The sequence below is a fragment of the Nymphaea colorata genome, chromosome 5, assembly GCF_008831285.2.
Source record: "Nymphaea colorata isolate Beijing-Zhang1983 chromosome 5, ASM883128v2, whole genome shotgun sequence".
Classification (NCBI taxonomy): Eukaryota; Viridiplantae; Streptophyta; class Magnoliopsida; order Nymphaeales; family Nymphaeaceae; genus Nymphaea; species Nymphaea colorata.
This window is the reverse complement of record NC_045142.1, coordinates 25,753,605-25,766,765: the sequence shown is the minus strand read 5'-3', so window position 1 is coordinate 25,766,765 and position 13,161 is coordinate 25,753,605. Positions and strand designations below refer to the sequence as shown.

The 13,161-nt window shown below is 36.8% G+C and overlaps 2 protein-coding genes across 3 annotated transcripts; one reads left to right on the top strand and one right to left on the bottom strand.

Annotated features, from left to right (window-relative positions):
* On the top strand, window positions 1-5,972 carry LOC116254919 (uncharacterized). 2 transcript variants are annotated; one of them, XM_031630567.2, is made up of 9 exons: window positions 1-191; window positions 1,681-1,811; window positions 1,905-1,990; window positions 2,117-2,211; window positions 2,962-3,058; window positions 3,629-3,743; window positions 4,844-4,998; window positions 5,086-5,211; window positions 5,529-5,972. In XM_031630567.2, exons 1-9 carry the CDS (start codon window positions 10-12, stop codon window positions 5,790-5,792), a joined length of 1,251 nt encoding a protein of 416 aa, XP_031486427.1. In that variant the 5' UTR covers window positions 1-9; the 3' UTR covers window positions 5,793-5,972. The 2 variants fall into 2 exon arrangements, with proteins under 2 accessions (XP_031486427.1, XP_031486426.1); XM_031630566.2 differs by having other exon boundaries at window positions 3,623-3,743.
* A 110-nt stretch (window positions 5,973-6,082) lies between these two features.
* On the bottom strand, window positions 6,083-12,009 carry LOC116254920 (peptidyl-tRNA hydrolase, mitochondrial). Its single transcript, XM_031630568.2, has 9 exons — window positions 11,743-12,009; window positions 11,232-11,388; window positions 10,941-11,025; window positions 10,751-10,818; window positions 8,427-8,477; window positions 7,841-7,914; window positions 7,225-7,283; window positions 7,048-7,124; window positions 6,083-6,560 (listed from the first exon to the last, which is right to left on the bottom strand). The coding sequence occupies exons 1-9, from the start codon at window positions 11,760-11,762 to the stop codon at window positions 6,444-6,446; spliced, it is 708 nt and encodes a 235-aa protein (XP_031486428.1). The 5' UTR covers window positions 11,763-12,009; the 3' UTR covers window positions 6,083-6,443.
* Between the last annotated feature and the right edge of the window lie 1,152 nt (window positions 12,010-13,161).

Below are 13,161 nucleotides of genomic sequence, written 5' to 3'. Positions count from 1 at the left end.
GCGGCAGAGATGGAGGGAAGGCTGTCAAGGGCGGCCCTCGCTCTCAAGCCCTCGCCGATCCAGGAGCTCTCCCTCCTCGCCCAGCGATCGAACGCCATCAACCTCGCTGAGGGATTCCCGGATTTCCCCGCCCCGCCGGAATTGAAGCAGGCGGCCGTCGATGCCATCAACTCCGACTACAATCAGTACAGGTGAGCACCTTCTCAGCGGAGAATCATAGAGATCATTCTTGTTTTCTGTACTTTATGGTTGTAGAGCGCTCTCTGCGATTATCGGTCTGTTATTCTCCGGTCTCCTTTTGCTTTTTGTGATAGTATTGCGGTTCTTGATCGAGTGTTATGATTGAGGCTACTTGATTTTTCACTGGCAGTTTGGAGAGCGAGACAGTTGTTTTCCGTTCGTTTAGATCGATAGCGAATGGTTCCTTGCTCGTTAGTGACTTTGAATAAGCCAACTTGGACAAGACTGTTTCCGAACAAAATTCTTCTCGCTGGGTTAGGGCGGCGCATGCAGAATTATGTATGCGTTATGGTCAGAGATGCTTTGTGCTCATGTGTTCCTACATTATGCACCATTTCTCGAAGGTCTCTGTCGACGTAATTTGGTTAAGAGTCTCTATATTGGATAGCTGAACGATCAATTGTCAGCTTCTATTTAATTTTGAATTTTGTAGACTAACCTCCTCCATACTTTTCTTCTGGTTACGTAATTTGGTTGCTTTAGCATGTCCCATTACATGCTTCTTATTTTGGTATATACCGGTTAGCAGTAAAGTATTCAATGATCAGGATCTGTCTATAAGGCGCAAAGACCTAGTAAAACCTGAAAAAGAGAAAAATGCTTCTGGTACGGAGATTTTGCTGTAGCACAAAAGGAATACCAGGATAATTCTTGTGATACTGTGGGACACTTTTACATTTATGGTTCGTCGGAGACTGGTGATGTACTACTACATGGCAAAAAACCGAGCGTGTCTTGTAATAGATTCATGTCCCTACCTTATATATGTCATGTTGCAGCTAAAACCATGGATACACGAACAGCTGATTTGACTCAAAATTCATGATCCTTTTACGCAAATTGATGTCAGTGATATCTTATATGGTGAATTTACGCAATGAAATTCCTTGGAAGATTCCATGTTCCATATTAAAAAGTTTCCCGGATCAAACGCTTGAAGGTTTTACCAAAGAAAAGATTAGAAAAATATGAAGCAGTAACTATCCATCTTAAGAATAATTGAATAGTATCATTTGCGTAAAGCAGAGAAATGATGAACACGAAGAAGGTTAAATTTAAAAAAAAAAAAGAGAAAAGAATAAAAACCATACGTCTCTCCCGTATTACCAGTTTTTGCAAAATATCAGGTTCAAAAATTTGATTTCTCTACATGTGGAGAAACTGCAGATATGTGTGGCATTTATAGCTATGGTTTAAAGATGTAATCTCATGTGATATTCATCATGTGTTGATGATTATGTCTTCAGAATGGCATAATAGGAAAGCCTTGTCTTTCCAAACGTTTTGAGATATTCCAAGGCAGTTATGATCGTGAATGAATGGATCTGAGTAGTAACTGAGTTTGGTTACAGATGTTTATCTAGCCACATATGCATGTCGATTATCATGGTTTGGGGTCAACATGTCTTTTTCTTTATTGGTTCATTTTTTCACTCCTAGGCATGTCCAAGAATTATGTAATTATGTGGCTAGAAGAGCAAAAGAAATCCATTCCATCGATGCGGATCCTCTCACTGATATTGCTATCTGTTGTGGCCAGACAGAAGCATTTGCAGCAACAATATTTGCAAGTATGTTCTAAGTTTTAAATTTACAAAACACCTTCACTTTTTTATTTTAGGAAATATTTACCTTCCTTGGCATGATTGCTTCATGTTTTGCAGCAATTAATCATGGTGATGAGGTATTGTTGTTTGATCCTGCTTACGAAACTTATGAAACCTGCATAGCTCTGGCTGGTGGTGTTCCTGTGAGTTGGATCTTTTTTTTTTTTTGGTTAGATTTGTTAAGTTAAAATCTGTGTCAACTTTTTCATTAAGATGGGTATATTTTTATGACGATATCTGAGAACTAATATTGACAAATTTATTTCAAGATTTATGTCGAACTGGATCCCCCTATGTGGACTTTGGACATAAAGAGATTCAGAGAATCATTCACATCACGCACAAAAGCTGTAGTTTTAAACAGGTTAGTGTAAGGTTACTGTAATAGATAATAATAAATCTTGCAGATTTGTTATAATTGATGCTATTGGCACTTTCGAAAGTTGGCTTTTTCTTTGTTGTTGATGATAGATCTATTTGTTTGTGTTGCCTTTGTTGTTGAAATCAGTCCTACGTTATTAGACTCCAGATGCCATTCATATTTTGTTATGCTCCATAATATCTGCAATCTGTTTCAAAGGCTGCTAATTTTGATTGAAATACTCTATGTGGCCTTTTGCTAAGACTAGGAATGGACAGCTTATCTTGGATAGCATCTTTTCATTTGACTGTTGACACTTAAAAGTTAAAACCAAAGTTACTGTTTGTTTTGAAGTCTAATGATTCTCAGTTTACTTTGGTGAATTTATCATCATATTGTCAAGACTTCTAAACCGCACACTGTTTATGCCTTATGTTATCATCAGAGCACAGAGCTGCACATATTCTTCAAACATAGAAATTTTTTCACAGCATTAGTGGTAAGATGTGGTAGATACTGTAGAGGCGTTTTAAGCAACTAGGTGACAATGATGTTTCCAATTTTTGATTCATTTATGTCATCTGCAGTGTATGCTGACCCCGTTAGTTTCTTTCAGGTTCTCAGAGTGTGAAGTATAGTTGACTATTATCTTGCATGGCTTAGGAAGAATAATAATGTTAAAGTTGGAATCCTTTTTGTTCCTGAATTTGAGGGCCTATATTTTCTTATATTCATCTAATAATAAATTCTCAGTCCGCATAATCCTACAGGGAAGGTTTTCACCATAGATGAGATGACTGCTATTGCTGGTGCTTGCTGTGATATGGATTGTCTAGCAATAACAGATGAAGTATGTATACCATTTTCCACTGGGCTTACTTTTGGGTTATTTGAAGTTTTGAACAATTGAGTAGTGTTGCACAATCTCAGTTACCATGTTTGCAAACTATCGCAGCAGTTACCTGTCATTGCCTTAATTCTTCCCTGATGAGCACAAGACAATTTTAATACTCTCTCTTTCTCTCCCTCTCGCTCTGAATAGGACAGTGGATTGTTTGGAATTTTTTCCATTAAAATTTGAATTCTGCAGAGATTGAATGGGGATGCTTAGTTGTATGATAAAACAGACCTTTAGCAGCATGTGGTGTACTTCAAGAGAAAACTGATTAGCTTTTGAGTCCTAATTGAATGATAATGATGCATTATTGTATTATTTCTATGGTCAGACAAATTTGACTAGCTACTAGTGGTAACTTCAACAAATTTCACTTGGCAATCTTTGCAAGTTGGTTTTTGAATCTTTGGATTTTTTTGTTATTCCATTCCTTAATTTTGTTATTTTCCTGGAAGATTTGTTTTTTCAGTTGTGGTTCTTATGATACATTCTCTGTGGTGTTTAAAGAGGTTTCTTTAGTTGCAGGTTTATGAGCATGTAACGTTTGACACAGAAAAACATTTTTCACTTGCAACACTTCCAGGGATGCAAAATCGAACCATCATAACTTCGTCATTGTCAAAAACATTTAGTGTCACAGGTGCGTGCTCTATCCTACTTTCATATCTTTCTTTAACCAGTTACATGTTAAACATATTGACCATCTCAGGCTCTTACCTGAAATTGTTTTACAGATTTAACTGAAAGATCACATAAAATGGGATAAGATTTTGTCAAGGGAATTAAAATGAACTTGTCTGATGTTGGAGGCAATTTTAGCTCATCCAATTGCAAATCGTCGGCTATAGTTGGCTGTAGTATAATTCAGGAAAAGAAAATCTGAATCAACATATTTGGATTTTGGATTTCAAAGAGGCATCTTTAGGATCAAAGCATTTGTGCTGTATGTCCTTCACGGTCGACATAGATGAAAGAACCAGTCAGATGCTGAACCATCTAGAGCAAGGACAAATTCATCTTGCTAGTGGACCTTGGATGAGTGTGTTATGATCAACTAGTCTTGATCCGAAATTCATTTCTCATGTCATGTACCCACAAGATACTGACCATTGTAGAGGATGTTCAAAAGAGTAACTCTGAATTCTTTGACTTGATCTAAGGCTTGTGAACTTGCATCATCTCAGTAGCACTAAAGTGTTACACATGCATATCTTTGTTGTTCCTAACAAATAATCATGCAGACTCATATGGATGCAGGCAAGTGCTTTCTCTTTCTCTCTCTCACACACACATCAACAAGTTGATGAAGCCATAAAGTGATGAAATAGTTCAGCCTCGTGTACAGTTCACGTGATCTAGTAATATGATATATCACAAGGAATAGAGTTGAGGCTTAATTAGTAACCTCAACAAATATCGGGGGTGGCTCTTAAACATAGGAGTCTGTGAAGTATTTACTGGACAGTAAGCTCTTAGTACTACTGTCCGGTAGTAATGGTGATGGCAAAATGCTGTTAAATCGGGAAGGCGAGGTTTCATTTGGCCAGATAACCAATGTTGAGCATTTATTCTTATTGAATTGATTAAAAGAAGAAAAGCAGCAAGATTAGTTTGTGTTGTAAGAGGTTTTCATGGCTTTATCTGTTAGTTATCATTGTTATTTATGCTCTTAGCTTGATCTTCATTGCATTTTTTGGTACCCTGCTGCTTTCTAATTGGTGGGAAAGGCTGGATTGCAAGGTTGGAGGATTGGCTGGGCGATTGCTCCTGCAGTCATTGCTTCTGCAATAAAGAATATTCACGTCAAGCTTACCGATTCAGCCCCTGCACCATTTCAAGAGGCTGCCCTAACGGCTTTTAGAAGTCCTCCAGGATTTTTTGAGGCCTTAAGAGCTGTAAAGAAAACTGTTCTCTTAGCTTCCAATAAGTGCTACATTTGTGTTCTTACGGTCCTTGAGATATTGTTTTTTCTCTTTTTATAGGACTACCAAAAGAGAAGAGACTATGCTGTTAAGATGCTTGCCGAGGTTGGATTCAAAGTCCACTTTAAGCCACGGGGTGCCTTTTTCATTTTTGCAGAGCTTCCTGAGAATTGTGTTCTTTCTGATGTGAGTGCCCAGAATAAGTGATTTTTTATTTGATTGGTCAATCTTTTTCTGGCAACCTTATGGTTTTTCGCTACTAGTTCTTCTAAGATGGTGAAATATTGACAGATTTGACCGAGCTCTTGAAATCTGATTTTCCCTTCTCTGTACCATCTCAAATATAACTTGATAAACCATGAGCCCTGCACGTCCAATGATAAAGTATATGCTGATTCATTCTGTCTTACACGAACATCGATTCTTTCACTTTGCTGGCTGTAGTGTTAAAAAGATTAAGGAACTAAGTTGGCTCCTCTTGACAATATTTGGCTCTTACCCAGGTTGAGTTTGTGGCTAAACTGATAATGAGGGCCGGTGTAGCAGCTGTTCCTGGTTGTGGATTTTTCCATACTGGATCTAGAATCTGCAATGGTGCCCATTCCGAATCCTCATCAATGAAAGAGTCGTTGGAATCACAAAGAGATCTCAGCTACAAGAAGAGGTATGTTAGATTTGCTTTTTGTAAGAGCAAAGCTACATTAGATGCAGCTGCTGGCAAAATGAACGAACTTGTAAACAAGGAGGGTTGCTTGAACCTGGACTAGGCATTTTCTGAAAGGTGTTTCATGCTAAGAACTTCTCTTTGCCTGTATTGTAACCGCGACGAAGTAGACACTTGTATACCAAGGGGTTGTTTGATCCACAGGCAGTGGCACGGGATCAATGATTACATGCACTGAAATTGTGTTCTCAATTTCAAATAATGATCTTGTTATTATATTAAATTCAGTGCAAACCATGGTATCGAATATCCATTTTGGGTTTCTGTCGGTAAGGTTAGAAGCTTTTTGAGAGTACTGCTGATATATTTTTGCCAATTTATGGGAGACAAAAGAATTCACAACAAATAGCAAAAACCTTCCATGCCAACAACTTTTTAGTTTACATTATCCATCTCAAATATGGGCAGGTAAGTTACAGCATTAGCAAATACCAACTTAAAATGTGCGTTGTGCAGCAGAAAAGGCAACCATCGTCATCCACTTCCAGCCCCTCAAGAATGATATGAGCTTTGTCGGGGACAATATGGCATTCTTGGGATGCTGATTTGAGCTTGCAATGTCTTTCTTGTGATCCTTTAACAGATGAATTATATGTGAGATGATGCCGGCATATACTTGCCCCAGCTGCTTGTTCAAAAACCAAAATTATCATATCAACATCATTTTTGCGAACTACTTAGATGGTCATGGTCCTCACAAGTTACAGTGCTTGTACTTTTGCTCATTGTTGAACCGTCTTGAACTTTCAGCCAAACCCTTGGAGATAAGATGCCTCAATACTTCCACGCCTTCTTTCAAAGCCGCATCAATCTATCCACAATTGAACAATAAGAAAGAAGGAAACCAGAGAAAAAGATGCCTCAAACGTGTTAAAGAATGGGAAAGTCCAAGCCGAACAAAGAAGATCATCGACCATGAATATCCACAAGAAAGCAGCTTTCCACAATTATTGCATACCAGAGGATGCTAAGTCAGACAAATGAGCGGCAAAAAGACGTACGAAATGATGACTTAAAAAGCAAGCAATTCAGCAGCAACATGGGAATTCAGGAACATAAGATATATCATTTGTGAGAACCCCAGTTTTAACTTTATATAGATAATGAAATTCATATTTTATAATGGCTACTTGCTCAAACAAGTAAAAACTGCAAGTGGTTTCATAAGTTGTTCTGTAGTAGATCAAAATATGCACCGTCGTTTACACAGGCCAATACAGATACCACACCTATAGTTGCCAGTTCACAGGATTATGGACAAATTATATGACCGTGACACCCTTCAACAGTGTGCTTACCCGTTCCCTAGCTGTTGCATTGAATTTCTGAAGCAAAAATGCCTTTGGGTCCATCTGGCCTGGTGGCCTTCCAATACCTTCAGCATGTGAAACATAAAGCAAGATATCACAAACATGAAATAGGATCTTCCAAAAATGATAACAGTAATAATTGAACGGACAAAAAATAGGGACTACCGATTCTTAAGCGTGCGAACTCACTGTTCCCTCGAAAGTGATATATAACACTCTTTAGCCTAACACATTGGCAAAATATATCAGTAACTCCCACAAAAAAATGTCTGAAGGTCTCATAGTTTGAAGGATTTGAATGAGGCAAATGACTGTAAATTTGTGAAATCTTAGCAGAGAATATTAGACCTTCATAAGTGGAAAAGCAACTGTAGTCTTTCTCACCCCATTTTCATGGCCGCATCCTTCATCCTATAAGGTTTAGTTGCAAAAACTGCAGACACGTGTTGCAACCATACTAACGCACTGTAGATGCTTTTTTAAGAAAATGATGCAAGTAATGGGGATAAGGTTAAAGGCCACATATGCATCCTGTGAGTTTCAGTGTCTTAGTTCGTGCAGCTCTAGTACAACAATTTAATGTTGTGAGTTCATGCAAAATGAGGATTGAAATGAAAACATTCCAAGTACACTTGGGATTTGACATTGTAGACCCCAAACCAAGATGAAACCGTCTCTCACATGGAAACGATTATCTATACTTACACAAATGACAAATGCACATTTCCAGTAAACAAAGAGGAATGTGGTAGCGATGTTCAAGAGCCTGTGCATTTCATACCCATTGTGCCCTCCATGTCCTCCTTTTGGTTGTAGTCGAAGAACTCCACATGGCAAGTCCATATCATCAAAAGCCTATAAGCAATAAACAAGTCCACATTTAGTTAAAAGAATGAGTATATTTAATAAGATTTCTGTGAAAGAGAATAAAACTTCAGGTGAACTCAAGAGACCGCAATAAAAGTAATTTATCGAACTCAGCCATAATTTCAAATCCTTCCCCTTTTCATGCTCATCATTTCCTTCATCATATAAATGCATCTAATAGTTACAAAAATTATTGCTCAGAAATCTGGAAGAAGGCTTGAAGAAATAAAATAGCGGACCCTGCAAACCATCAGCCACAGGTGTTTTCCTCTCTGTTTACTCCACGAATAGTAAAAGGCTGGTTGATGAATCAGATACTAATAAAAAAAAATCCTCCTGATTAAAAAACAAAGAAAAACACTGACAAAGTTACAACATAACAAGCACAAAGAACCACTTGTTTCCAAATTCTTTGGGATCAACTTGAGTTCACAGAGATTCAGCATATCTCATTTCCCAGTAAAATCAAACGTGCAATGAAAAAAAAAAAGAGAACATACCAGGAGGACACGACTGAGAGGTAACTTATAGTATGCTGCAAGTGGTCCACTCTGCAGTCAATGTAGCAAGAAAGACATAGATTAGCTTTTTGACAGTAACTTTTGATAAGAAAAAGTGATTAGCATCAGCAGCAATATCAAAATTTAGATTAACTATTCCTATTCGGAGAAGGTTCTGTTAGGAATGACTTAACTGATTCCTCCTATTGCATAACGAAGTAACTATTATACAATACAATGTCAAAACATAGAATAAGATCAGTACAAAGCTTATATTGATAATCATTAGAATTTAGAAAAGTCCCTGTTAGATGGTACAGCAAAGAAAAAAAAAAAAAAAAAACTCACCAGCAAATAAGCAAGAAAACACTACCTCTCATATATTTTGAACTTCTGAATTTCTAATGCCCTGTCAACTTAGCCTTATAAGTTGCTCTCATCAGATGAAATGAGCCCTTTTTTGCAACTAGAAAAATATTCATTTAACTCAACTTGATAGAAATATAGATAAAAAAATTCAAAACCTTTGGTAAGAAGTGCACCCACTTCATCAATCTAGCACACAAGCCAAACATTATACCAGCCAACCCAAATAAAGTCAACTAACACAGACCAAAATAAGAGGGCATCTGCAAGTCAATCAGGAGCAGTATTTGATAGCAACCTGAAGTACAAAAATTCATTAGCCAGTCCGGTCCATTTGAAACCTTGAACATCAACACACTAATGGTCAACTGTAATCATGGCACCAAGTGCCAAACACTAACCGGCAAAGAGTTTTGTTACACAATCTAACCCTATAAGACTACAAAATCCTTCTGATGATTCTCAACCTGTTAAATTACAAGGCATGCACTTTATCCTTGTAGTCAGAAAATATGAAGAGATGAAAAGATTATACAAATTGGATTTCTTGAACTTCCTTCTAATAGGCATGTCGAATGATCATACATCTGACTAAATATCCATGGCAGAAATTCTAAACAAAATTCTCCTGATAGTGATGTTACGTATAAATTGGATGAAAAAGATACCAATCCAATGGTTTTGAGGTTGTGTTTGAGTCTCCATTACAGCATGTCAGGACACCATCTTAGACATGCAGTCGTGGGAGGAACGTCTCAGACACTGTCTCTACAGTCGCACCCCTATGTCATGATTGTTTCCACTCTATTTTGAGAATCGGGATAGAGACACTCAATTTCGTGTTTGATTTAGGAAGTAATTTTGAGATGAGATGTCCCCAAAAGAGTACATTTGAGACATCTTATCCATCCAAGAAAACATACTAAAGCATGATTATTCTCTGCTCAATCAGTGAAGTATTTACTTCTTAAATTGGAGAAAAAAATGGGAGTAAATGAACTACTGCATGGTTAGCATTCTTTTATTGCTCTCAACATTTTCTTAAGCCTTTCCAAGCATTAACAATGAACAGAAGACAAGGATGCATGTGGAGGATGCAAGAAAAAGACACCTGCAGTTAACTAACAGGTATCTTACTATGTTTCCAGTCTAAAGTGATGGAGAAGAAACATCTGTTTCTGTTGCAGAAAATTACACGAAAAAAAGGAACAAATTAGTAGGATTCTGGACTATAATTTGCAAGAACAAGACTTAACACCATCCACAAGTCTTTTTGACAAGATCTCGATGTCTAAACCATTATCCATCATATGATATTTGGAAGACGCCACTCCATGCACAAGTCAGCAATGAACATCCTCTCCTGCAGCAATAAAGGAGTTGGCTACACTTTTTTCAAATTCGAGAACCAATATGTTTTTCAATGTCTTTATTGTCTTTGCATGAATAGCGGACAATCTGGACTGGGCAGACCCAAAAGTTGTAACGGAATCATTGGATGTTAGTCATCCTTGTAATAACTCCAGGCAAAGTATCAGATTGATAATAAGGACTGATTTACCTTCTTCCTATTATGACCCTCTTAAGATCAAACTTCAGCAAAACCTAATAAGAAAACAAGTGCCATTGATTAGGCTACCTAATGCTGCTACTTGGCAATGTAAGTGGCCCCAGGGTCATTCATTTACTTGTCAATGTATTGCATCAGTATATTTACAAGGCTATCAACGCAATTTCTGTTCGGTATGTAGAACAATAGATAACTTGATCTTAGACTTTATATAAAATGCAAAATAATACACGTGCTTCAAACAAAAAAAAAACTCAGTGGCAACATATTACGGTAACCAGAGCATGTAAATAAAACAGAGAGCATGTAAATAAAACAGAATGGCAAAGGCAATAAGAAGCGCAAATAGAAAAATGAATTTTCGCAAAGGTAATCGTTGATTACTAACTGATTCACCGCTCAAATTCATATAGGTCTGAGGCTTTGCCAGAAATACTGGTGTATTTTCCACAAGACCTGGAAAAGTTCCAAAATAAAAAAAAACGATTATTCCAAGAATTTCTATCAAAGCTGCTACAACAGGCAATTGAATTAATTAAAAACAGCAACGCTAGATGCCTTCCACAGGGACGACAAACCTTTTCCAAACAAGGCTTTACAGTGAACCGTGTCCATGGAGATTCCTTCCGATTCAGCAAAAGCATCAATCATCTCAAACCCAACCTACGATCCGAAACAAGACTTAACAATAGGAACAGATGCAATACAACACACATGTTCATCTCAAACCCAATCTACCATTTAAAACAATGCTTATCAATACCAACAGATGCAACGCAACATATATGTTCATCTCAGATCCAATCTACAATCAAGATTTCAAAAACAACAGATGCAATGCAACATATAAGTCAAAGAGTTGCACTCACGTTGTGTCTGGTACCTTGGAATTTCTGTCCCGGATTTCCCAAGCCGACGAAGAGCCACGGCCTCGGCGCTTCGACAAAGGGACCCTCAGCGAATGACGTGGAAATCCATCGACGCGCAGCGCGACCCAGCATTTCCAAACCAGTACCAACCTTGCATCTACAACCCAAGAACACGATCCATCAACAGGTGCCCCTCAAAACGATAACAGTAAAGCACCACTTCTCCAGCTCTCCATTAATCCTCGCCTCAATTTCCATGAAGATAAAAGCAAAATGGCGATAAGAAATAAAATACATGAAAAAAGAAACATTATTGACGGCAATCTGAATCAACTAGAAAAGATCAATAGAACTATAACAAGTTTTTGGGTCATCATAATTCTGCTGAAAACCCATTTGAATTGACTCCCCATAAGATAATCAGATAAATCATATGTACTGGTAGATAACAAACACAGAAATATGGATGATAGCATCTAGGGTTTGGACTCATAAGCAAGAAGAACATTACGTCAGCTGTACATTAAGCATCCTGTGAAGCTCCTAGTCTTCAGGCAACGACCATCGTTCTCCAAAAGAGACACTGACAGAGAGACAGAGAGAGAGGCGGGAACTGAAGCGCGGGCAAACGAGACGAGCGGCTACTGGAAATTCCAAACAACCTTTTAATGGATCATAATCCTTTTTCATTTAATAAAAACCTTCAATTCTATATTTTTTTTCATAATATTAAACACATTTGAATACATTTTAGTTCAGAAAATCCAAAAACAACACTTTTCCTTGATGCCGGAAATATGATCTACAGAGAAAAAGAAAGTGGCTTCCACTGCTCTCTTTTTCTGGCAGCGTGTCATAATTCCTTCATTCACCTGAACTTACTTGATTTTATATTTTTTCATAAGATTAAATGGTTTTAGACACATTTTAATATACTGTATCCAAACACAAGGTCATATGTTTTTATTCATATGGAACGAAGGATGGAGATAACAAAATTCTAACTAAGGAGCATTAGGTGTAAAGCTTTAAGTTTTGAAAGAGCACCAGTATGTAAATAAGAAAATTTGCTGGAAAATATGCATATAAATATAATAAACTTTTTTGGAGTCCGTATGAGCAATTGCCCACACACAGCCCACAACTGACTTATCCTATGTATGCAACCTTTCATTACTATATATATATATATTTCTTTTAATATTAAAGGCTTTTATGTACATCTTCAAAATAAAACATAAACATCCTTAGCCAGGACTTTACTCTTTACAGAGCTCGTTTTGCTTTTTCTTTTTCTAAATAACATTTTTTTATTTTTTTAAATAAAAGCTACAGTTTTCAATAAACTACTAACAACTGTCAAATATGAAAAAAAATTGCTTACGAAAACGATAAAAATATAATTTAGTGAAAATTTATAAAATTATTTGCAGCTAACTTTTCTTTCTTTTCTCTTATGCAATAAATTTATTTGCAGCTAACGGTTTTTTCCGTTTCTAAGTTAATTAAAGTTAACCCTCATGTTCTTAGCGACAGTTTTCATAAAAAATTCAGCTAAAGTGTAGCTCTTATTATAAAATTAAACCATAAAAGATGACTCTTTGAGAATTATAATAAAAGGGATGCTCAAAAATGAAAATTAAAAAAAAAGCATAAATAAAGTTTTCATGTCATTATTGTCACATTATTGGGATATTATGACAAGATGTACAAATTTCCTGTAACTTTTTGCTTTATTTCTTATATAACGTTCATAGTAGTTCATTATATTTTCAGATCTCGCTGTCCTAATGTCATATTATTTTTGAAACTTTAGATAAGCGCTCTTATATCTCATACGTTTCCCGTTAGGACTTTGGATCACCGTTTTATTGAGTCCACTATTTTGGATCTCATATTTCCATTTCTTGAAGTTGAAAGAAACCACTTT